The following is a 27225-nucleotide window of genomic DNA, read 5'->3' as shown; positions in this document are numbered from 1 at the left end:
AGTTCAATTTAAGTGTCATACATGTAGTAAAAGTTGTGATTTTACTTTAGATATTAAAAAAATGTTCAAATTCAGCAAGCAATTTTGGTCTACTGTGATTCACAATCCTATTTTCAGAGATTAAACACTGTTAAGTTACTAAAAGACACTTAGGAATAGGTTTGTGCGATACACCCCCCAAAAATAGTCAATCTTTCAAGAACAGTGCAAATAATCGGGTCAAAAATGAGCAGATCCGATGATGGAATTTTATCCATGTGTTTATCTCTGTGAGCAGCAAGGCAGGTTTGATCGGGAGAATCAATATGTTGATGTTGGTGCAAGTGGAACTCTTAACCCAGGGGCGGCTGTAGCTCAGGAGGTAGAGCAGGTCATCTACTAATCAGACGGTTGGTGGTTTGATCCCTGTCTGCTCCAGCCTGCTTACCAAATAACCGATATCTGCTCTCTGATGCATCCATTGGCGTATTAATGTGTGTGAGTGTTAGAAAAAACATAGAAAAAGCTTCGAAAAAAGTGCTTGCTTTGAGTGCTCAGGTAGAGTAGAAAAACGCAATATAAGATCCATTTATCTAACTCAAAGACTGAACCAGTGTTGTGTCTATGCATGACAGACCACAAATATAAAGAACCAGTTTTAAATTGTATTTTTAGGCACATATTAGACATTGTGTACAATGTGCGGACAAGTGGAGGACAAAGTGTCAGCACTAAAAAACTATCCACAGCAAATGAACAGTATTTTGAAGTCATGTCCTTAGGAAGTTAAAAAAAAAGTCCAGCAAAGACATGCCACAAAGACATGCCAGGATCTGAGAGATGAGTCTGTCGCTTCCGTTGATCTACTGAAGCCTCTTAAGGAATGGTCTCAATGGAAGGGTGGCTTCTAAGAAGCCATGCTTAAGGAAAAAAAACATGGAAAAAAGTTGAGATATTTGAAATTACACAAGAACTAAACTGATAATCAATGGCAACAGGCCTTATGGAGTGATGAATCAAAATGTAAACATGATTAAAGCAGTGTGGGATCATCTTGACAGAGAACAGAACAAAATGCAGCCAACATCCAGAGAAGATCTTTGTAATGTTTTTCAAGAAGCCTGATGAACTATTGCTTAAAACATTCTTAAAAATAAATAAATAAAGAGAGTTCAGACTATGCTGAAGAATGAAGGTGGTTATATCACTGACTTTCAAGTTTTTTAGTATTGGACAAGCTCTGACTTTGCCTTGTGCACTGCATGTATGTTTAGACATGTTTCATTTTCCATAATCAAAATAAAAAATAAAGAATTGGGGGGTGGCTTAAGAGTTTTGCACAGTACGGTATATTGATAAAAAGTTGCTTCCTATATTGGCAACTCCCTCTCCCTCCGACACTGTTCTGTACTCTCACATCAAAATTCCAGTACTGAGTACCAGAAATAAACGTGACCTTGCTAAACATTTGGGGTGGCAAAGCTTTTAGCACCAAGCTCACAGCAATTCACCCACAACAATCCTGCATATATTCTAACAAAATTTCCCCATGCCATTGCAAATGAATAAGCGGATACTATTACTGCCATACCAGGTGCAAAATAAGAGATTGTTTTATTTTTAAGCATTAATTTCATTATTGTTTTTTAATAGGAACATTATGGCAGTATGTAGTTGACTTATTCATAGTGAGAAACCCAGAAAAAATATATTAATGCAAACCTTGATAACTGTATATTGATTGTAGGTGACTTTCTCAATGTAACAGGGATTTCTCAGCAGCAAATCTTGGAACTATCAGCAAGGGACCCTGGTAAATCTTTGAATTAAGCAGGCACAGTGACAAGCTCATCTTCCTTCCTCATACAAGTCCAAGACGACTGCAGTCAAAGTCAGTAAGAAATCCTACCTCCCCAGTGTCGGCGACAACAAATGAAGGAGAACAGTGCAGCCCTGAACCATTCAGCTCAAACCACTCCACCTAGCTCTCCACTAAGAGGCAGCTTAGAGTAGAAGGCACACATTAATTAAACTTCTATCAGTACATCTCTGCCTAGTTGAGTTGAGGGAGTAAAGGAGTGGAGGAGAGAGTAAAAAGAAAAAGAGATGGGAAGAGAAAAAAAGCTTTATGTCAGCTTTGATACTGTGCATGTAAGATGACAGGATTGTTTATAATTATTCCTTTTTTAAACATATAAGAGCAAGTTATAATATATAAAATTCAATATGAATGTCAGTGAGGAAAAAAACGAAAAACATATACTCGCATGCATGGACCTGATTGTGACAGAGAGAGAACAGCCTTGTCTCAAACAGACCTTGCAGTTTATTGTGAGAATAGAAAGCCCTCCTGCTAAAGCCAAAGGCTGAAACTTAGAGCAAATAATTTGAGTAAAAATAGCCGAAAACCTCAACTATATGACACCCATCACTTTTCTCAGCTCTTTACACTGAAGTGAGCAAGCTAAACAGGAACAGCCTGTTATAAGAAGGTCAAGAGCAGACAGAGCTGTTATACTTACTGTACATTTTTACATCCGATATCTATTTTAGTTGCCATAGAACAGCAATCAGAGTCAGTGTGGGGAGATACCAAAATAACAGGCAGAATGACAAAAAAGACAGACCAAAAGTAATGGTTAGGAAAAAAAAACGTTTGCCAACAAAAGAGGCGTTTATAGACAGTGATAATGTTAGTGCAAGTGAGAAGATAATCGCACACTTTAATGGAGTGTAAATTACTTCTGATTACTGTATTCATTGTGATGGTATTACTTTGTGGTGACATCCGAAACTGTGGTGCTGAAAGACAGAAGCCATTTGTGTAGCTTCATTACACTTGTGCAAACATTTTAAAGATTAGGCATGCATACTCTGGGAATCTTGTCGGTTATTAGTGTAATTTATTGGTGTGAAAGCATTTTTTTGTATATATATATAGATTTAAATAACTTCTCAGAATTCTTGCTTAATATGTTTCATCTGCCATTAATTGTTTAGCAGAAAGGGTTCATCCAAACATTATTTCTTCAACCTATAGTCAAGCTATTTACTTCTGTTCAGCTATCCTCAGAACAATTTAGTGACTTTGCTCCATTATTATGACAGGTTGACAGTCATCCAAGCATGTTTTTCTATTAATCAACGTAGTATTAAAAAAAAATTAAAAAAAAAATCTCGCTGTATACAAGCGCCTTCTGATTTGGTGTATTTTGTAAAAGAAAAATAAGTGGCAACAACCTGTCTGAATATTAAATTTGACAAGAAATACTTTGCAGTGCAACAAGTAACTCATGAGCTACAATTATTTACTGTGCAGGAATGTAATTGAATATAAATAAATGCTTTGTTTCTAGTAAAAAGTATGGTCTGGGTTAACAACACTAGAATCAACCGCTTGAACTCCATTTCAAAGTCTCAATACTAAAGCCTTTTTTAAACTCAAGCTGATTTGTTATCTTTAAAGACATGCAGATAGAGTCCCAGATTTAAAAGGGGCTTTATTCATAAGCTTGAAAAGCCTGCTTCATTTTATTGTTTTCTTGCCAAAAGTTAGATGACAGCAGTTGGTCAGCTTAGCTAAACGCAAACTGTAAACTGAAAAACAACTAGTTCAGCTTTAAGTAAAGACAGTAAAATCTGCCAACCAGACAATGACTATTTAATGTTTAGGCTAACCAACTGCTGGCTGTTGCTTCAAATCCGGCATAGAACCGCAACTCAAAATATAATATAAATAATATATACTTAAAATATAGTCAGAGTCCAAAGTTACAATGATATAGTGAGCATATATAATATATATAAAAAGAAAAAAGTCTCTCATTTGAGCAACTGGTTAAATTAATTAATAGACACCGTGTATTTAGAGTATGTGTAGGGTATTGCTCTCATCCAACACTGTCGTCACCCCTATTTGAGAGTTCTTTCCCATGTCAAAAGAGGCACAGAAGCATTAATAATAATAATAACAATAATAATAATAATAATAATAATAATAAACACATCTATTTGTTTAATAGTTTTTTTATTTATACCTCTTGGGTAAAATTTCAAATATATTCTCCTCTAAAATGCTCAATTACATGACAGAGATGTACAACACGCAGCATCGTTTGCTACCGCTCTTTCTTTTCTACCCGTTAAAGGCGCATTTCACATATTCTGTTCCAAAATGGATCAATATATTGACTGCTGCATGCTGTAAAATCTGACAGTCTGCACTGTGACCGGTGTGCGGGTTCCCAAAATTGACTTGATATGAAGACGATGTTCTTACAGTGTGTTACAACAGTCAGGTGAGTCATAAAAAGTAATTTATAAGATTTTAAGGCTTATCACATTGAAGGTGTTTGCTGTCATACGACACAGCACATAGATACTCTTGTGGGTGTGTTGAATATCAAAAAGTCCACTTGGACACTAGCTTTCATTTACTTGTGGACTTGCAAGATATATGCATCGGCCACATGTTAATCAATTTCGAAGTCCTTCTGTTTTTGCAGAGAGTGTACTCCATCAAACATTGAGCTGAAATGATCTTTGTCTACAACCACATAACACGGTCTTGAACCTTCTGTTTAGAAATCAGGCAAAGGTCAAAGTATTTAGTGAAAAAGGTTATTCCGGTGTATAAACAAAGGCTGTAAGACCTAAATGATACTTTAAGGAACATTACAGGAAAGACTTATTCAGGCATGTTCAGCACTTACATCGTGATTGTTTCACATTATATTATTTTGATGTAAAAAAATAAATAAATAAAGTATGTCTCACTTTTTCTGTTGCTGAGAAGAATACCGCCACAGAACTGCTCAGTGCAGGCGCTTTGTTCTCTGCTTTCACATTGTTTCATGTAGGTCCACAATTGCAAGACAGTAGACATTTTATAGTAGGTGGAAGATTAACAGTCAGTGTGCCCACTCCGTTTGTTATTATTCATGTGCATGATAGCAGAAATGTGTGTTTGTGTGTCAGTGTTTGCCTAAGCCAGCAGATGAATGATATTGCTGCAAATGGAAAGTGGAAATGAGCATTTAATGGACACAAACAAGATCCAAGAATTCTGTAATTTTAGGAAGACAACATTGAGCACTGGTGCTTCACTGAGCAACTGATCTAAACACTGGAGCAGATTTTATAGTTACCAAATCACCAGATAACTTTATACTGCTTACATAATTTTAATCCCCAGTGTGCGTGTATTAACCATTTAAATTGTTTTCCTTTCTTTGGTTTCACTTTTCAATTGTTTTAAGTATATCATTATATTAAGAGCATCACTAAAACCACTATTAACCATCTTTAAAAAATAATGAGTTTATGACAGATGTTACTTTAAAACAAATGAAGTAGACAGATTTATTGTATGGCACTCAAATAATGAATATCACCTGAATTCAAAAGCATGTAACCAGCATGTCATTTTATTATGGAAGATGTACGCAAAGCTTACTTTTTATCTAGCCTAAATACATGTCCAAACTGTTGCTACATGTGTGATTACACTCAAAATATTAAAAGGAATCAATGGATAGTAACTAAAGGACCATTACAATTGTTTATATAAAAACAAATACAAACATAAAGCCATTTAATTAAAAGTTTGTTAATTTTTTTTTTCCAATTTAGATTTGAACAGGGATCGAGTACTGCCAGTAACAGTAAGGTGCAAAATTTGTTGGATAAAAATACAAATTTTGTAAATCTTTAAATATTGTCTTTGCCTAAAGTGACCCAAGACAGTGTTCAGAATTAATCTAATTGCATTGCTCAAAATTTATTATTTTGTGTCATACATACTTAAATCAAAAAGTAATACATTGAATTTTAATCAGGGAATACTAAATAATAATATGTGTATCTTTATGTGTTAACATTTTATTCCTATGTGGGACCACTAATATGATGGCTTTGCCTTTAATTATAAGTTGTCATGGAAACAAAAAATGAAAAATGAAAAGCATTTGCATCTCTTTGTGAAAAAGATAATGCATCATACGACTTCCATCTTTAACTTGCAGTTCTAACAGTGTTTACCTTGTTATTTCTAAGGACAAAGAACTATGAGGAATGATATGATGTTAGCATGATAAAATGCCACATATAGCAATGCTTAGTAATATTTCTAAAGTGCATTATCTACTGCACTGTTATTGTGCTCATTAATGCTTCTGATGATGCTATACAACTTAAGCTGATATGAATGCCTCATGTAACACATTTGCCTAATCAGACAAGGTGGGGAGACAATGAAATCAATGCAGAAAAAAACAAACCAAAACAAAACAAAAAGAGCCACTATGCTGTGTTGTGTTCTATAAATTGATGGCTATTTTGAAGACATTACCAGGAACTGAAAATATTTTAGGCCACTTGCAGAATGAACAATCTACATTTACAAGAAAGCATCTCCCTAGAATTCCCCATCAAGTAATTTGAATTAACTCATCCATCAGATGCACTTATCAGATCAAAGTAAATGGATGACGACAAAGCTAAAGCTAAGATACAGGACTATTTTTGCAATATGATGATTTGCTTAGAGTAGGCTTCAAAGGGCTTCAATGTTCATATAATACAGTACTGTCTGTGGTGTTTCACAGAGATATCCTACATGTGTTGCACAACTTTGCAGCAATTACACAATATGATGTTATACACATAAGCTGTGCAAGCAGGATTGCTGCACACAGCAGTCTAAATAGGCACATAATCTCTTCTTTTTTTTATGAATGAAAAAAAAATTATGAATAATGTATATTGTTTACCAACTACAACAAAGAAAACAGATATAAACAAAAAAGTGAAATAAATTCAATGATGAACTCGCTGTGACATAATGCAGAGAAAAGAGATGAATACCATTACACATGGTGATGAAGATGATCAGCATAGTGGCTGATCAATGTGGAGTTTTTTGAAACAGCTGAAGCACAGTACAGAAAAACTGAAGCACACTAAAATTTAAATGGCTACAATTACCAGAATTACACTGGTAACTGCAATAATTGATGAAAGATGACAGATAAAGCCTTTCTGCTGTGCTTTGGACACAATGATTTTTTTCAGAATACTTTTAAATGCAATGAGAACAATTATGTAGATATATAGATATGAGTATTGCTTAATTTTAACAATCATATCTATGGGACTATGAGAAGTGCTTATAATACAGACATTCAGTAATTAAACAAAGAATGTATTATTCAATCCACACTGCACATCTGGCAGAGACTGATAATCTTCTCCACCTTTGACGCATTGGGTAGGGGAAATCCATACATGACATTCAATAACCCGCGAAAGTGCTGAAACTTACTCCAGGCGCTTATCCATTTCCCATAAAACACCACAATTTGCTTTATGTTTGAGGCACGTCTGCCTGCTGTGTTCTGATTAATTCAGATATTTGACTCCTATATCTAGTAAAAAGAAGTTTATGAAATAGACAGTACAAAAGTAAAAGTTGCATCTACCAGCCAAGGTTTTCCTTCTGTGTTCCTCATCGGATGACATGTGTTTGACTGTGATTTCAGCAATGAAAACTGAGTGTTCATTTGTTTATGTCTGGGTGTATATGTGTACTCGGTACTGTATCTGTGAAGAAAATTTGAGGTTACCAGATGGTTTGGGTCATCTTTGCATTTCCATTCACGTGCTCAGTCAGGTTCTGGATCACAAATCATCCTCTCTACCTCTCATAAATATTAATGTAATACTTTAATTACCTTGACCCTCATGATGCCATAACAGAACAAAAAAGCAAATATCAAAAACACTGAATAGGTCTGACAAATTGCAATATCACATAAGAAATTGAATAAAATCCAAAGGAACAGCAGAGGTTGTATAAACGTTGTGCTTCTTTAATTTCACTTTGTAAAGTCCTCCACTGCCCTAGCTGTGTTTTTGTTTAACCTTCATTTTATTTAATATATATTTATTTATATATATGTATATATATATATATATATAAGATAAATGTACACGTATAATCCGCACTGAGGTTCGTCTCTTGTGGCAAGCAGAGAGGCTACCAAGAGGCTACCAAGGACACCCTTCTTTTATCCTCAGTCCTGGTTTGTCATTTCCTCATTGATTTATTTATTTATTTATTCATTCAGTCATCAGTTTTTAGTGTCTCCTTATCAATCAGTAGCTCCCATGGTGCCAAAGGCTGGTCCGGAAGGGAGACGGTCTTTGTGGAAAAGGTTGTTTTGACCACTTTCCCTCTTCTCTCGCTCTTTCTTTAACTTTCTTCCTAGAATCCCCGTTCCCCCATTTCATTCCCTCAGGTCCTTTGTCATCTTTGGTTGAGTGTCCGACACTTTGGTGTGTCTGGGGAATAGGGTGGAAGGACTTCCGAGGATAGTGGTTCAAGGGAGTGAAGATACATGAAGGGTGCACATATGGACCAAGAAGGATGACAAAGGAGAGAAAAAAGACAAAGTTGACAAAGTGACACACTGACATGGATAAAGAGAATCTAATCAAGGGATAAAGGAGGGAATTTCAAGTCTCTATGTCAAAGACCATTAAGTATGTTAACCTTAAATACAGTATGAGCATTGGTTGGTTATATGAAGCAAATAGGTGAAATATTTAAAAAAAAAAAAGAGCAGAGGACAAGAAGATAGACAAATACATAGTGTTTCTTGTTGGATGCATGAAGGACAGCAAGACAATAACTGAAGAGGACAGACAAGTAAATGGACAGGTATGCAGAGGAAAAGACAGGTAGAGGGGAAGAGAGAGAAGTAAAAGAGCGCAAGTCAGGGCAGTGTCTGTCAGCACAGACAGTTGGTGGTGCTATGGGGAGTGCTCATCATCTGAAGAGTAGTGAAACAAAGCAGGAGAGGCCAAAGGTCAGCCATTTAGCCAGTGGGAGTGGGTGTGATCCTCCGATCAGAACTACAAAAAAACAAACAAAAAAAGAGTCATGTTAGCACAGAAATAACATATTAGCAATTTTTAACAGCTTCTGCTATCAAGATTAAATAATTCCAGTATTCTTCCAAAACTGGCCTGTGCTATAGAAATGTAGGCCTTAGTAAGGTTCATTTCTGCTACGCTAACTTACTTTATGTTCAGGATAAAAGAAGAGATACAAAACCATAACCTAAAAATCCCTCGTATCTAGGGGCACAGATTGCAGTAGTATACATTTTAAAAAAAATATTGTCTATCACACACAAAAAAAAAATCTACTATGTTTTTTTTGCAGCTGGCCTTATTGCATATTTATGTGGGTTTTCCCTTTTAGAGCACAACATTTTGGGAGGAGACTATTTAAAGAATCACACGCATGTGAAAAAAGCATGTAACAGGAACAGTAACAGCATGTTTCCTTCGTGCCTGTGATATTTGCCACAAAGAATGTTCATTGCTTTGGAATAAGAGGGGGTAATGTTTTCAGAATAATTCTCACAAATGGATGTCTCAAATTTATGAGTACAGAGCCAAAAGTCTGGCTATGTCTTGTAACTTTTCCCTAAGTCCTACATTCCATCTGAGTCTTAACTCATATGACCCATTAATAACTCATTTTCCCATTAATTTGTAATACAAATCTGATTCAAAAAAGTTGGAACGCTTTGTAATGTGTAAACAAAAAAAGAACGATAAGATGACAATGAGATTTTTAATTACTTGCAGTCTCATAAACCAATTTTTTTTAAATGTACCATTTTAGGAAAAATATTAGCTCATTTAGAGTTTGATAGCGATACTAATTCTCAAAATAGTTGGGACACGACCCAGTTACCATTATGTAGTATCCCATCTTTTAGCAACAGCTTGTAAACAGTTTGTAAACTTGAGAATTTGGGAACTATGGAGACCAGTTGCTGGACTTTTGGAAGAGGAGTTTTGTGCCATTCTTGTCTGATATAGGATTCTAGCTGCTCAAAAGTCCTGAATCTTCTGTGCTCCAAAACCAGGGTATACCTTTTCAAATGTGCAAGTGGCCAATTCCATAGACACTAATGCATACCATCAAAAATGCAAAGATTTGAACTGAACAAGCCAGATATATCATATCCTTTCAGCCCTTCAGTTCTGGATCATGTTCACATATGGCTTCTTCTTTGCATGATAGAGCTTTAACCTGCATTTGTGGATGGCACGATGAACTGTGTTCACAGACAGTTATTTTTCGGAAGTGTTCCTGAGCCTATACAGTCATTTCCGTGACAGAAACATGATTGTTTTTGATGCAGTGCTGCTTGAGAGCTCGTGGACATCCAATATTTGTTTTTCAGCCTTGTCCCTTGCACACAAGGATTTCTTCATATTCTGGGAATCATTTGACATTACAGCTAGCAAGATCATTGGTTTCAACATCCACCTCACCCACAAAGCCATCAGCTTTGAGGGTGACCCCTTCAACCCTTCACAGGTCCTCTCCAGCCCCCTGCCTTCGGGGAAAAGGTACCAGAGCATCTGGGTTTGGTCCAGCAGACTGCTGATAAGCTTTACTCGACAGGCTGCCAGAAGACTTAACTCTGTTCATATATTGCCTGCAATTTTGCAGAATTTCCTAATAAAAGGTGGTTTTGTGTTAAAAACAACATGTCTCAATTTTTTTCCCCCTATAATTAAATTTCAACAGTAACAAATTTAAAAATGGCCCTTTCCTGTTGTAAGCAATATATTTCTAAAACAGTTTGCCTAAGCCTTTTACAGTACTTGTTTTTTTTAACAACCTTTTGTGTGAACACACTCATAGCTACATTAGTAAACTGGTTTGAGTTATCCAAATCAAATAAACACCTTTTTGTGAACATTTAGTCTAAATGCTGAGGTTAGGTAGACAAAGCCAGAAAAGCAAAATTCATCTAAGGTTTCTTGAACTTGCTTTTTAGTACAGGTCTCAACTGATGTGCTTTTTGTAATTTCCCCAATTAAAGTAGTAGTGAACAATCACATAGGCTTTGTGGCCATAAACAAATATATATTTTTAAAATTACAAGAAAGATGATTTTTATATCTCACCGGAATTAACTTGTTGCAAAGGCTGTATAAACAGGACGGTTCAGAAGGTTTTCTGAGATAAAAACGACTTTTAGTAAGAGATGTATGTGACAGTTTACTGAAATCTAAAAACTATCAAGGACACTTATAGGCATTTACATAATAATCATCCATTATCAAGGATACAAGGAACGTCACACTAAAGCAGACAGCAAGCTTTTATGTGACAAAACTGTCATAGAAGACAAACCGAAGATTAAAGACAAACTAAGTAAATAACTGTGCATGTGATGATTATGTTTATCTATGTGGCTTAAGACTTTCTTAAAGCCTGCGGGTGTGTTGTCTGAATCTTGTATGACTGTATTTGTTTTATTGTGTTCCTTTTTATATTTTATGTCTCTTTTATTGCATTTTTAAATGCATAACATGAATGTAAATTAGAGCTAGCCTTCAATGATTTATTGACTCTAAACAAATTTAATTTAATTTGAGCAGTAAAGAATGCCCTGAAGTGGTAGTTTTAGTAAGAAGTATCATGTGAAAAATATCAAACCGTGTTGTGAATGTTATGAAGAAAGAAGGAGGGTTTGTAGAAAAAGGTTCACAGAAACTGTCAGGGAAGAAAGAACAGGTTGTATGGAGAAGAAAAGATGAGAAGACAGTCATGGCTGAGAAGGTGGTTGAGTAAACAAGAGAAACAGAAAGCGTCACCACTGAGATCCCATACATTGCCATGACAGCTCTGAGATTTTAATGAGAGTAAAGAAGTTACGATTGATGTCATCATCAATATTTGTTGAACCGTTTTCCTTAGCTTTTTTCTGAAGGTCATGATTGTTAAAGCACAGTTGGAAGACACAATGTAGACATTTTTTATATGGTGTAATCTAATTGTTCAGATTTGTTGAATTTGAAAATTAAAATACCAGCTCAGACACAGCACACAGGATCATCTAAAGCTTTCATTTATATTCATTTATATATACAGTCCTATAAAGCAAACTACAAAACACAAAAACACACATACAATACACACCCTCCTTTAATACATAAATTACAAATGCAAGCTGTTCAGACACAGTTTCTTAAAAAAAAGCATGGGTATTGTATTTAAAAGATCAATATGATTTCATATCAGGGGTCCATCCTTCAGGCAGAAAATCAATATTTGTAATAAATTTTGTAGCTGTATGCAGAAGATACACATTTAAACAGGCACACACAGACACACACACATTCCTACAGTAGAGTCGAAAGTATGCAGGCAACCAATTGAGTGGAACATGGTGTTTAGGATACAGAGTAATAGAGCACTCAACTCCAAATCTTTGGACGATAAACAGGGTGCAGTCTTTTGAAATGTAGCAGAAAAGGGAGAAAACACGCTGATAAAAATACTAAAGGGCAAAAAGACATACAAGTTTCAGCAAGCCGCCATTAGTATAATATAAGAAAACAATAATCACAATATGTAAAAACCAGGTGGTATTCAAATACCAATCAAAAACCAGCACACTGTAAAGAGAACTGCCCCAGAGGTTAGCAGATAAGAGCAACTTGTGTCAGCATTCACAGCCAAATTACAATCATTCTAAATATACTTCTACACTGAAAGTATCAACACAGTATCAATATACACAATAATTTTAAAAACTAGAAGTAAAAATATAGCAAAATTAACTAAAAAGTATGAATAGAAAAAAATAATGTTTCCACTAAAGTTGACAGACGTTAAAAGAATGCATGAAATACTCTATGACTAAGTGACCCCATCCACCATATAAATTGGTTTAACAATTACAAATTCTTCATTTATGCTTTATTCAAGATTTTAGGGCTTTCCATGTGTAATGCAGTTAAATATGCTTCCCTCTGTAGTAATAATCTCTGTAATATTCTCCCTTCAGAAAAAGTAGAAAATGTGGCTGCAAATGCCAATTTTTTAAAGAGTTAAAAAGAATTCTGGGTAAACACTGGCATATCTGATGAACCTTCCATAAGTCACTTGTGCTAAGAAACTGAAAAAAAGATATTATTCAGGCCTTATTGCCATAAATCACATAACGTTTCTTTTTTGACGGTAAATGATGACACGATTTTCTCATCTGCTATCCTATGTGGTGGTTCTATTTGCAGATGGTTTTCATTATTTAACTACAGCTCTGATTTTTGATTGGTATTGGAACATTGTATTTCAAATACTTTTGTCTTGCTTCCTCCCTTTCATTTAGCAAATGTTCTCTTTACGCACTCATTCATTCGTCCTATTTCCAAGACCAGGGGTGCTGGGGGTGTTGCAGCACTGCCTCTGGCCAAAGGCAGCCATCACAGCACCCCCTGGCAAATGAAAAAAAAAAATAGATGAAGGTGCTGAAACACTTTTGCCGTTGTTATTTTACTCGGAAATTTGTAATTCAGAAAGTTGTGTTAAATAAATTAAAATACTCTGTCCCTCTAACCCCTCTATTGCACGTCTTTTATTCTCCAAAATGCAATTAAAAGCATGACTAAGGATAACCATGGTGCAAAATATACTCACACACCTGTCTGTGATGAATGTCCTCAAAGATGTTTGGAAAACTTTGGACATCAGTGCCCGTCGTGTGGAAATTTATCAAACTAACTTCAGAGTACCGAGTCACATTTGGATTAAAATATCTGCATTCAAATGACCGTAACACTTTGGCTTATTTTGAGCTGCCTGGCACAGTTTAACAAAATAATTAAGCAGTAATTCCACAGTTCTGTCTTTGTTGCAAAGGTTTTTGACTAGCTGTGTAAATTTGGCTATTGGGTTGAGTTAAATAATATCCACATTTGGACAGGTTCTCGTCAGGTGTGCGAAAATGGGTTTATTTATATCTTGACTCCTGTATCTCATGAAAATTCACAGTTAGAAGGCTGGTATAGTTTTCATAATAAATTTGATCACCTGTGTGTGTGTGTCTGACATGTGTGCCCTGTGGGGTTTAATTAGTATCTGTGTTAAAACCTTGTGTGTAAGCTGAGGTTTTAACTTCGTTATTATCTGTGCGACCAAGTTCAGTTCAATTTTGGCTGCTTATTCTTGCCTGCTGTGTGCAGCAATAGAATCAAATATATTGTAGTTTCCAGTATTATTTTCTTTAAGAAAGAAATGAGCATTCTGTTGGAACTTTTACCCACAAATTAAATTAAACCTTGAAAAATAGGATAAAGCTCCATTTGTATTACTGCATTGGCAGACATTTAATATCACTACCAGAACTCTGCATGTCGTTGCCCAATAGGTCTTTTTGGACTAATTTCAGCCTTTTGTATGTACTGTTCATACACTTTTTTTAAAAAAAAATTTGTTTAATTATTTGAGAATGGGCCAGCGTGACAGAAGAGCAACAGAAAAACAACAAAGATTTCAGTTTAAAGTAAACTGCCTCTTCTCCTGCAACAAAACACATCTGAGCCAGGTGGGGTTCTGTGATTTGTGCAGGTGGAGTTGCACCAAACATGTCAGAGGCAATCATCCTTCATTTAGGATAACAGTCTCCTGTGTGTGCACAAAGCTGACCTGAAGTAAATGTGTGCAGATGTGCATGTGAGTATGCTTATACGGCAGCTGCAGTGGTCGCATACACAGTAAGCACCTGCTCAAAACACTTCCACACATGTATGCGTGGGAGTGTGTGTGGGTGTATGCACTTTATGTAAACGTATGAAAAAGACACAACGTGATCACAGCAGGGCAATGCTGCTGGTTACATCTACATGTACTCCTGTCACATATTGTGCAGACAAGTGCCATAGTACAGATTTTTCATCTCACCCCCCTAATATCTATCTCTTTATTGATAACCTAAAAAAGGTTTAGATCTATATTTTACACAAGGTTCCAATTATGACACAGACTTGTAACTTTCTGTTAATCAGTTATAATTGTGTGCTCCATCGTTCACTGCCAGAAGTGGTAAATGTCTGTACCTAGCCTTCCTGCCTAGAGCCTGGTCACGAATTAACTTTATGTATTCTAAATTAATTAGCATTTTTCTCAAAGTCATAAATTAAAATGTACAATTACTGACAAACAGAGTTGCACTCAAAAAAGTAAATTGGGTGGTTGTTACATTTACAAAAATCTAACTTGTCATTTGAACAAAATAATTTCATGTTTCTATGGTGAACGCAGTTAAATCATGTTGGATGTGCATGAAATTCAAAAACTTAATTTGTTCTTGTTCAGATGACATGATACAATCTAGGAAGAGTGGTTAGTTGCCTGGACTCACGAAATTCACAAGATCACAAGAGATGTCAAACCACAGGAAAATCACTGGGGTTATAAGAGGCAGACAACCATACACACACCACGTTTATGTATTACTATTTACTATGGTTTAATTTGTCAAGGACAAAAACATAAAGAAAATTCTGCATGAAGCATAGCTTTCCTACTTTTGTTGAGTCTGTATTGACAGCTCAACGCCATGGTGGTTCGTGCTGTTGCCTCAGAGCAAGAAGGTCCTGGGTTCAAATCCACAATCTGGCCAAGTTTGCAATGGGTTCTCTCTGCGTACTCTGGTTCCCTCCACAGTTAGAATTAATGCAGTTATTAGGGTAAGGGTAATTGGTGATTCTAAATTACCCAAAGGTGTTAAAGTGCAAATGGTTGTTTGTCTCTATGTGATAGTCTGGCGACCTGTCCGGGATGTACCCTGCCCCTCTTACCTTATCACTTCTGCAGCCCAGATAAAGATAAGAGGATGGGTGGATTGGAAGTTGCTCTTAATCCGTTGAATTTTTTGTTGAACATTATGTAATATGAACACAACATGTACTACAGACATAAGTTACATTTGTTCATTCAACAAGATTATCACTGGTGTGACAAACAAATATTTTACTAATTCATGTAACAAGACTGACTTTTGACGTGCCAAAGTGTTTAAACAATATAACATGACTTTAACTAAATTTAATTAGACTAACTTGGTACAAACAAGTTGTTTGAATAAAAGTCAAATTAATGCAGTGTTAATGTTAATATTATGCTAAACTTACAAACATATATCGTGTTGAAACAACACAATCAAGATGGATTAATATAACATGATTTGTTTAGATGGAATATAAATGGCAAGATAAAATTACGTTCATCCAATGAATTATTTTTTTGAGTGTGGGTTTATTCTTCTCTAATCCCTATTTTACCTCACCAACTTCATGGAGGTAGAGCTTGTACCCAAGACAGACGCATTTTGTTTCTTGCAGTGGCAAAGACTTTTTAGGTACTTGCCTGATAATTGCCCATCTGTCTGCACTGTGAGTCTCTGCCTGCATAAAACCTGCAGGACACAAATGCACACGCGCCCGCTCTGAGAGCTCAAGAGCTTTCCTCTTCCTGTTTACACCTTCATCCATTATTCACTCCATCCGCCAGTGTTGTTACATGCACATATGTGTGAGATTGCACTGCACATCCAAGCAGACATTCATCAGCACACTCAGACACACCAACTCACACTCAAGGTTTGAGAAGGTAAAAGGAGGATGTTAATAATTCATTAGATTGTGTGTTTTCAATTTTTTTCTTTTTGTTTATTTCTAATATTTTTTCATAATAATTTCTGGCAAAAGTTAACATGAACATTCTCAGTACATGTTGCTGTATATTGTAATGCGACACACAGCATTTGCTCCTGTATTTCATCTATGTCTGTACCTGGGGTCCTTCCTATTTTGCTCCGAGTTCTTATTCTTTCCCTAGTAAAGAGTGTATTTCAATCTTTTTTTCTAAGAATGAAAGTTTTTTGGTTTTTTTTGTTTTTTTTACTAATGAGATAGTGAAACCACAGAGGTAAATTTGTCATGTTGGGCTGTGTAAAATTTGTCACTTAAAACTGGTCAATCAAATTGTAGGATCAATATATTATGATAGAAAGATTTTTTTTTCCTATTAGAAAAAAGTAAGTGAGCACAAAATTACTAACAAAACTCCTTTAACAGTCTGAAATTTCATCAGATGTTTCCTGTATGTGATCTGGAATGCCAGTAAGGCCACTGTGAAAGACAATGATATATGTATTGATGTCTGTACATGACTGCGTGTGTGTGTGTGTTTGTGTGTGTGTGTGTATATTTGCCTGCATGACTTGGTTTGCAGAGCACAGCTGATGGTAGCCATATTTTGTCTTTTGGATTACTTTCCATTTGTTTTTGTTTTGCGGTTTCTTACATTAACAGACACATATACATGCAAATGAACAAATACATATATAAATAATTTTGAACACTGTGTTTTTGACCTCTTCTCTTGCTATATCTTCTCTAACCTGCAGGCTATTGGAATCCCTCCACACACTTACATGGACTGAAACTGCTTCACTGAAACTTTTTCTTGTTGGATTCCCACCTCTTGCTAAAGTTGCTCCTGTCAAACAGTATTTGTAAGTAACAAAATAATATTATGAGCATAGCTTAGCTTGACCTAGGATACATTATTGTATATTAAATGGTAAATGGCCTGTATTTATATAGTGCTTTACTTAGTCCCTAAGGACCCCAAAGCACTTTACACTACATTCAGTCATTCACCCATTGTTGATGGCAAGCTACATTGTAGCCACAGCTGTCCTGGGGCACACTGACGGAGGCGAGGCTGCAGGACACTGGCGCCACCAGGCCCTCTGACCACCACCAGTAGGAAACGAGTGAAGAGTCTTGCCCAAGGACACAACGACCGAGACTGTCCGAGCCGGGCTCGAACCGGCAACCTTCCAATTACAAGACGAACTACCAACTCTTAAGCCACGATCGCCCCTATCAGGAGCAGATTGCTTGATTTAACTTACCATGCAAACTTGATTGGTCAGTTTATTGTGTATAAACATTTTTTCCTTTTCTTGTGCATGTGTTTCTGCATTTATCTTCTTTTCTTATCTAAATCCTTAATTATCACACAGTGTCTCTGTCATTTCTCTACATTTCTAAAATAAATAACACAAGCTTTTAAAGATAACGAGCAGTGAGCAGAGCTATGCTGATGAATAAAGGATAGATGAAGAATGTAGGGTAAAAGGAAACAAGAATAGATATAATGACAATAAGTGTGGAAGACGCAGCAGGATGTGGTATGGACAGTTAGAGGATGACAAGATAGCAAGATAAATACAGTTATTAAAGAAGAAGATGAAGAAGGACCACAAATTATGATGAGCCTTCCAGCTTGCCTCCATGCTGGTGCCCTGTGGTGTCCACTTGTCTTTATACATCCCGCACAAAGACAATATTTTCTCTGTGCACTATATTCCAACACCTCCCAAACACTACAGAAGACTTTTAGTTCTCATATCGTGACAGCTCTAAAAATGTGGTTTCTATAGCAATTAAATTCTCTATTACCTCAGTTTATTTTCATTTTAACTTAATCCAGCTCAACACAGGTGAATTTAGTTTGATAATTCATTTTCTTAGTAAGTCGTTGATTTTTATTTATTTCTGCTGAAAATAATATCAAAGCTATACATTTTTTTAAAGAATGGTATGGCCTGTCTTATTTGGAGTTTCTCTGAATGTATGAAGATGACCAAACCACAAATTCCAAAAGTTGCTTTTGTGTGCTTCTTTGTTTATTAAGTATATTTCTACACAAAAATCACAAAATCTCTTACCTGTCTTACCTGCGTTGGCTACAGTGTTTTGTTGCTTGCACTCTCCTCTGGTGATAGACACGTCGTCAATGGCAATATCCCCCTCAAAACCCGAGCCTCGAATTCCTTCAAACACAATCTGTTTAGAAAAGAAACATCAACAGATGAATGCTAGCTGAGTATGTCCCGAGAAATTAATACAAGGACCTTCAAAAACACAGCAAAAGTTCACCGAATGGCCACTGAGGAATTTTGCCAGAATTAAATTCTTACATTAACGAATAATAGACTAACTAATAATAATTGCTTTTTTCCTCGCATTTGATATCTACGGTCATGCGAGAAAGTAAGTTTTTATACGAGTTTATGCAGTCCTCTCTGCTTTTGTGTACACTTTGTACACAAAAGTTCGTACACTCCAAAATAAGTAGTCGTTTTCTGTATGTTTTTATCAGTGTCTCGTATTGTTGTGGTGGAAGGGGAGGAATGGCCCGCTTGTCTTTACGGTGTAGCTTCAGTTCATTTAGGTTTTCAAGCATTGTTGATACACAGCTCTCTCAGCTCTCTTTAGGATAATTGTTCTTTGCATGACTCATTACGGGCCAGCCTTTAGCTGTTGGGATGAAGGGCCTCATATTTGATTCCAGAATGATTTGGCATACAGGGGTTATTTGTGTGGCTGTACAACACGCCCAAATCACCATCCCCATAGGTGTTAAGTGTTTGTGCTCATGTGCTGTGTTTGGTATTTGCCAAATGTGGTGTTATGCTAAAATATATCAACTTTGACCTCATTTCTCCAAAGGACACTGAACTAGAAGCCTTTTTAAAACCTAAGCTATGTCCTTTTTAGAGAGTGAAGGCAACCTTCTTGGCAACCCTTCCAAAGCCATAATTGCTCTTCTTTTCCTAATTGTGTCATTAAACTTAACTTTTCACACACTGAGATATCATTCTTTGGTTTTTGATAATTCTCTGAGCATTTCATGGTTTGAAGTGAATTTCTTGGGATGTCCACACCTGGGAAGATCGTGAGATTGTGTTAATACACACCTGAATGGCAAACCAGCCAAATCTGCCAAAATTTATTAAGGTGATGCTTACTTATTATCAGCACCTGCTACTTCTTAATACCTATAGAAGCAGTAAAAGTATACTTAGTTTTTCACAGGACTGGATACTCCGTCAAAATGTCTTAAATTTTGTAAAAATTAATTTAAAATTAAAATGCAAAACTAATTTAATTAATTTAAAGAACCTACTTTCTGTATGTAAAGTTGAGCAATGATAACAATAATAACAACAACAAAAATATAATTAATAATTACAGAAAATATGAATACTTTAATTAAATAAAGACATGGAAACATCTATTACAGATAGCAACATGCTAGTTTACTCTCCCATTTCAGGAATTTACAAGCTGCAGTCATATCCTAACATCATTTTTGGACCCACAACAAGAAAACTAAGCAGGAGACTCTTCTGAACACTTCCCCATTTTAGCCACCAGCCATCTGGTTTTGACTGACAGCCTAATTACTGTGGTGTACCAAGGCACCAAAAGCCCAGCGCACCCAGCTAATCAAAAACCAAGTGTATTCTGTCTAGCTTCTGAGGAGGGAAAAGCAAATAAACAAGAAAACTTTGTTTCTCCAAAATAACAACAAAAGTAACTCTCATGACTGCAGTTGTTATTGACTTTTACTGCAGACCCCAGTGCTTGATAAGTTTAATTCTGAAAACAATAGTCAGAGTTCTTGCTTTGTAATCATATTTGAGCGTTTCTGCAATTCCAATGCCTCATTCTGTTTTACTTTTTTTTTTTTCAACAGAAAACAGCTCTATGTGAAAATTACTACATGGGCTGAAGTATACAGCAATAACTTTTTTTTTAAACTCCAGCATCTAGCAGACCTTTAGCAAGGTATTTAACCCTCAGTTTATTCAAAAAAGTGAGAACGGAGCAGGTGTTACTGTAGAAAGGATGCAGTACTAATGAAAATAAAAAAAACTAAATGCACTCTACTTGCATAGTATGTCTGTATACCTACAGGTTAACAAGCGAGCAGGTGCAAGCATGGAGGGGAGGCAGACCGTGCATGACTGGGTTCACTTTAAAAACTCCATCTGTTAACGGCAACATGCTGCGGTTAAAGTATCAACTGAGCAGGCTTGCTATCAATTTGTGTGTAAATATATCGAGCCAGAGCAAGGGTGGGTCCAATTAACCAGATTCTGACCCAGCAAAAAGAAAAGAGTGACCTAACCCCACATGTACTCAAAACAAAACATATACAATGGCAGTGCAAACACACTGTTAACATGATCTTACTTTTGAGGCATTCCACTATTGTGTTTTAATCTATGAGTCCTGTTAGTATCTAACAGATTGGTCAGTTTATTGTGTATAAACATTTTTTCCTTAACTTTAGTGGGCAGATAATAACACTTGTAACCTCGTAATAACAACTTAATCTAACTTTAGAGTAGTTTTCTTCTTTACTTAGCATAAGTTAGATCCACTCTTGCACAATTTGGCCTCATATATACTTATATATTTCTTATATACTCCAATATATTCTGCTCCAGCTGCTAACTAACCCTTGAGTACACCACATAATCCACCAGTTATTTCAAAACAACAGAGCGAGGAGCAGGTGTCTCTATGCATACAAATGTAATTTTGATAGAAAAACTGCACATACTCTCATTGTATACCATGAGTACATAGGTACCCTAATCATTTTCTTATATTTTCTCTCTACTTCTCTCCACACAGAGCCAATTCAATTTCATTCACAAAGGGGAGGAAAGTACAAGAGCATTATCATTTATTCCCCATTTGCTTTCTAATTTATTCCCCGAATGAGAGATCCTCTTTGAATTAACAAATAAAATAATTAGGAGAACCTTGACGCTGATTGCGTGGTGGCGAGGGAGCAAGTCCAGCGGCACAAGCTGTATGGCTTTAACAGGTCTGCTCACATATACAAAAAGGCTATTTTCTTCCGTATAGGCTGTAAAGAAAATTCTGTGGTCCTCAAGTGAAGAGGCCTATTCACCACAAGGCCATGATCCTTTAATTTATAAATGCTACAATGAAATTTCCTTGCTGCTTGACTGTCGTAAACATTTTGCTTTATTTATGGTTTTTCTTCCTTTAATTCCAGTTTTCTTTGTATATTTGCCAGCCATAGTGTGATTTCTTTTACATATGCACACATGTATAGTACCTTTACAAACACTTAACTAACAAGTGTGTCTTTATAAACAAGCCTGTTGTTTAAATATAGTCCAGACTATAGACTAGAGTATGATAATTGAAAAATGGAAGCCAAATGACTAACATTGGCCTTAACAAAGAAAGGTGCAAAAATACTAATTAACTGTCTCATTTAAGGTACATATTACAATCTTACCAGCAAAGATTTTTTTTTCTCTAAGATATCAAACACAATAGCATGAATAAAACAATACAATACAATATCCTGTCACTGCAAAATAATGATTTTATATGTTTAGTTTTTGGATATGGCTCAGGGACATAACTGACGAGCAAGCTTAAATGTGAGAACCAACATTGTCTCACATTTAAATATTACTGCTGGGCACTTTGCTGGGGTCCTCAACAGTAATGTGGTACTCGGAGTTTCTAAACCTTGGTAGTTGTGTTTGGTGACCTGCATTTTTGCATCACCCGAGTTATACAGAAATGATAAGTTGGAGAGCTGTTGTAAATTATGCAGTTATCAAATTCTGGGACAAAAAAATGTGATCATAAAAGATACATGTTATATATAATAAAGCTGATATTTACCTCTTACATTTTCTGAATATTTAAATAAATAAATCTGCACCCTTCATGAAAAAAACATGACATAATTTTCTTTTTGAAAAACTGTGTAAAATTTTCTGTATTCCAGTTCTTGTTATTATACTGCATAACGTGTGGGTGTGAAGGATCTTGAGTGAGATAGAAAACTTGCGCATGTGTGTGCGTGCATGAGTGTGTGAATGCAGGATCAAAGGGTGTGCAGTAAAGTGTCAGGTTGAAGTTGTGAGTGTGTCGTTTTGTCAAGCCTTGTAACCTTTAATGTTCCCATTGATGTGCTATCCACATACCAGAGGGGACACAGCTGTGAGAGTGAGGGAGTAAAAAAGAGAGAGACTGCATGCACATGTGTGTCTATGTGTGTGTGTGTGTGTGTGAGAGAGAGAGAGAGAACGAGAGAGAGAGCTTTAAAATACCAGTGCAATGTGAGGCACACAAATGTGGGTTGGCCTGGTTTCCAACAAGCCCCCCAGGTACCAAACACTGCTAGGAACACAGATGGCCTCTGGGTAATCCACAGAGGAGCAAGTAGGGACACAAATAATCTACTACAACACGTTACCGCCTTCTTTGCAACTCCATTGATTTTATGTGTTCATGTAATTTCTGCTATACAAGTTGGTCTCAATAAACAACCTCATTAAGATGAATTTATTTACTAGGAACCTCAAGAAGTCTGAGTGGAAGCTTGGGAAAGTAAAAGAGTTGCAGATTTAGTGCAAGAGAGATGGCCACAGTTATACTGATATCATAACAAAACATACACCCCTCCATTAGGTACACCTGCTGTATGCCAGTTCATGGAGGTTTGAAGCCTATCGCTGCTATTACTGGGCAGGAGGCCGGGTAGATAGGTCAGCAGTCCATTACAGGGATAAGTTGAAGACACTTTGAAAGCTAAAATTCCTACCTGTGGCCAATTTACAATTGCCACTTAACGTACTGTGCTTATCTTTGAGCTGTGGCAAGAAGCCATAGGTTCCAGATAAAACAACAACACACATTTGTTCCTAAGGATATTATGATCCCTGATAAAGAGCATTAAAGGTCTTAAAGTACCGCTTCAAATTTCGTGACTTTACAACTTTAATATACATGGAAAGTAGTAATCATAGCCAGTAGACCGTATACAATGTAAAATCTTACGCTTCCTTATCAGTTAGCTCGCCACTGTTTACAATGAGAATCTTGTATTAATGCTAGCCAGAGGCTGGGCTCAAGCCTGGGCTGTTGTAGAGAGGCAGGAAGGAAAGCTGTTTTTCAATACATCATTACTTTTGTTGGATGGAGCACAAAGAGAGAGGAAATGCAGAGCCGAGTGGCAGCACCTCAAAGACTTTCTGGGTATGCAGTCAGTGAGGTGTGCACATGACTAGAAAGTTTGTGTTCTCCATGGACAGCTCTCAACACTAAGCAGAAATGAAACATGCGTCAATACGCAGTCACTTCTGCACTCCGTGGAACTCAATAACATCCACATCAAAAACCACCTCTGGGAATTCAAGCGAATTAGAAAATCATATTGTTCAAAGGGTACATTTGAGATAACAGATAATGGACACAAAAGGCTACCACTGTTTGTTTTTCTATTGAATTTGGATAAATGGTTTCTTCCTTGGCAGAGAAAAAAGAATTAACATTTACATTCAAAGCAATAGTCACAGACAGAGCCACTGCTGCACTCAACAACTCAGCTATTGGCTATTTAATAGTGGCTAAAAGAGCAAGTTACTGTTTAGACATGCTAGAAGAAGGGAAAGTCAAACCATATCATCAGATTGCTTTGTAGAAACCCATGTCGACAATGAAAGTAAGCAATTTAAACTTGCATGGATATTAATAAGAATTTATCATCTTAGACGATTCTATTATATTACCAGACACAAGTAATTTTATTAGAGATATATTCAGGGTCCATACGAACTCTAGTGTGTTGCAAGTCTAAAAAGCAGAGATGGTGGCTAATTACATTTTAATTTTTTTACTTTTGTAGTTGTGGTGGAGGTGTGGTCCCTGGCTCAGCTGCAGCGGAGGGGTGGTGCAGTGAGCCGGAGACCACACCTCCGCCACAGTACTCAAAAAACAAACAAAACATATAACTCCCATGTATTTTAACCCTGGGGAAAGAATTCAAAGTCTAGGCTTGGAAAATGTGGACTATTTAATTAAAACCTGCTCAGCTTTAGATGGAGCATTAGCCTTCGTCCCCAACAAAGCTACTTGAATTTGAAACCTAGGTCACTTTGAAACACAAATTTTGTCTCTGCATACATCCAAAGTGTTGATATAAGCTGGAAGCGAAATTCTTGAGATTCTTGCATATTATTTCATATTAGACTTAATATTACTTAATTAATGCAAATATATAAACAGCAAATCACATGGTGCAATGCATTTAGGTGTGCAAGTATGGTCACAGCATGTTTAAGTTTAAGCCAAGCACCACAACAGGGAAGAAAGGTGACTTAAGTGACTTTAAAAGTGGCATGATTGCTGGTGCCTGACAGGCTGGTCTGAGTATTTTAGAAAGTGCTGATCTGCTGGGATTTTCAGCACAGATATCCCTAGGGTTTATAGACAATGGTCTGAAAAAGAGAAAATATCCAGTCAACAGCAATGTTCTGAGTGAAAATACTGTCTTGGATAGAGGTGGATAGCAGAGGAGAATGGCCAGACTGTTTCACACTGATAAGAAGGCAACAGTAACTCAAGTAACTACTTGTTGCCACCATGGAGAAGTACATCTCTGAGCACACAACATATCAAACCTTTAAACAGATGGGTTTAGAGCAGCAGAAGACCACACTCCTGTCATCTAAGAATAGGAAACTGAGACTACAATTTGCATAGACTCACTAAAATTGGACAACAGAAATTGGGGAAAAATCTGTCTGGTATGATGAGTTTCGACTTCTGCTGCAACATTTGGTCGGGATCAGAATTTAGCATAAACAATGGGCATGGCTCTATCATGCCTCGTATCAATGGTTCAGGATAGTGGTAGTGGTGTCATGGTATTTAGATATCTTCTTGGCGCATTTTGATACTCTTACCACTAATTAAGCATTATTTAAATGCCACAGATAACCTATATACCTTTATGACCACAGTGGTACGCATCTTTACATTTTACAGTTTTATAGTTCTCTCTGAGCTTTGTGCAATGAATCCCTAATTACATAACGTTTCTATGATTTATATATTTGTTTTTTCTCTCTTCCTTTTTTGGGGGTGGAGGAGTCCAAATTTTTTAAATAAATAAATAAATAGATAAAGTTTTTCTTTTCATTTTAACAAAATGGCCCATACAATGGGGATTCATTTTATCATGCACCACTAAAATGTATGCAATTCTCCAACTGTAATTTTTAATCTTTAAATCCCCAACATTTGCACTGCAGACAGTCTTATACCCACTAAAAACTGTGGGAAGGTTTTATTAATAAATAAATAAATAAAAATGCATTGAATATCACACAGAAATCAACTGGAAGTTTACTATCTTTTCTACATTTGCTTAGCCTTAAGTCATTTAGGCGTGGAGCTTATAACGCACCTAGACAGTACCAGAAAGCATATTTGTTTTGAACCGCAAATAAGCGTTAAAAATCCATCCTTTCTAGATATTATTTAGTTGCTAAAGGCTGCTGGTCCTTGCATCATATCCTTGTGAAGACACAGTCATATCTAACTACATCCTTGTAGCGAAAACACATTACCCCTTTAACACTCATCTCCTCCTATCAAGAGTTTTTGAAGCAGTGAACTGAAAGCAAAAGGCAAAATGGGCTTAATAGACCCACTGAGTGTATAAAAAAGAAGCTAAGCAGTACAACACAACAACACCAATTGTGTCATAATTCCCACTGTCATGAGCAGACAGCTCAAGTCATTACTATTGATTGATCAACCATTTTTTATAGCTTTTCTGTAGTAATCTCAACATTTTGAGGGGTTTTAATGCCAGATTGGGGGAAAAAAAGCAAATTTAATGTGATAACTGGCTAATAATGGGGATTTTCATTTGATAATCACCATTGTTTGTAGATTTACAATTATTTTGCAGTTGAATGATGACACTTCTTGTGTGTTAATTACTTATATACAAAAAAAGAAAGAAAGAAAGGCAGGGAAAGAAATAAAGTTTGATCAAACACAACTTTAATCTATCAAAATTATCTAAAAAATTGTCCTTCTTAGATGCTCCAAACATATTAATTAAATAATGTATTAATTAAACCATGTAGGAAACAAATAATTCAGAGTGATCCTGTGGCCTTACACTGGCCCACTGGTAATTCTCAGTTAGTGATAGAGCAGTGATAGGAGTTGAATGGAGGAGGAGGAGAATGGGCTGCTCAAAAGAGTAACTCAAGGAAGACAGACAGGTATAGAGCAGAGGGAGAAATGGGGTTCACCCTTCTTATTTCATTTCATCAGGCCCTTGGGGAGCTTGGAACATAACAGAATGTCGTAAGAAATGAGGCAAAGTGAGAGACGGAGAGAAAGAGTATGTTTATCAGCTCACCTCCTCTGGCTGGCTGCTAGGATCAAGGCTGCTTGCTTTGTACATTATTAAACAACTCCATTTGTTACACAGCAGTGGTTTGTGTGTATGTGTGCATGTATGAGTTGAACAGATAGATCACACCGAAGTACTGGAATATCTGTTGTTGTAAAGGTAAAGAAAAATATGTTTTTAGCTAAAGGAGCGAAGCTAAAATAGCCCATAGGATTTACTCAATATCTATCATACCCGAAAAGTTTTGTACAAGTGAGTTTTCTGATATTAGACTGTGGCAGTTAAGGCAT

At 36.3% G+C, this 27225-nt stretch overlaps 1 protein-coding gene across 2 annotated transcripts in view; it reads right to left on the bottom strand.

Annotated features, from left to right (window-relative positions):
• Positions 1 to 5389: 5389 nt before the first annotated feature.
• The window catches only part of LOC134630494 (MAM domain-containing glycosylphosphatidylinositol anchor protein 1), a 183874-nt gene continuing 162038 nt past the window's right edge, over positions 5390 to 27225 (bottom strand). The window contains exons 17-18 of one of the 2 annotated variants that reach the window (XM_063477818.1): positions 18600 to 18717; positions 5390 to 8892 (exon numbers count right to left, since the gene is read on the bottom strand). In XM_063477818.1, the coding sequence (XP_063333888.1) occupies positions 8807 to 8892; positions 18600 to 18717 (204 nt within the window). In that variant the 3' untranslated portion in view covers positions 5390 to 8806. The remainder of the gene's footprint in view (positions 8893 to 18599; positions 18718 to 27225) is intronic. The other variant, XM_063477826.1, reaches the window with a different exon arrangement.

Source organism: Pelmatolapia mariae, linkage group LG1 (assembly GCF_036321145.2).
Source record: "Pelmatolapia mariae isolate MD_Pm_ZW linkage group LG1, Pm_UMD_F_2, whole genome shotgun sequence".
NCBI classification, from domain to species: Eukaryota; Metazoa; Chordata; class Actinopteri; order Cichliformes; family Cichlidae; genus Pelmatolapia; species Pelmatolapia mariae.
The sequence above is the reverse complement of the archived record's forward strand: the minus strand, read 5'-3'. Positions and strand labels throughout refer to the sequence as shown.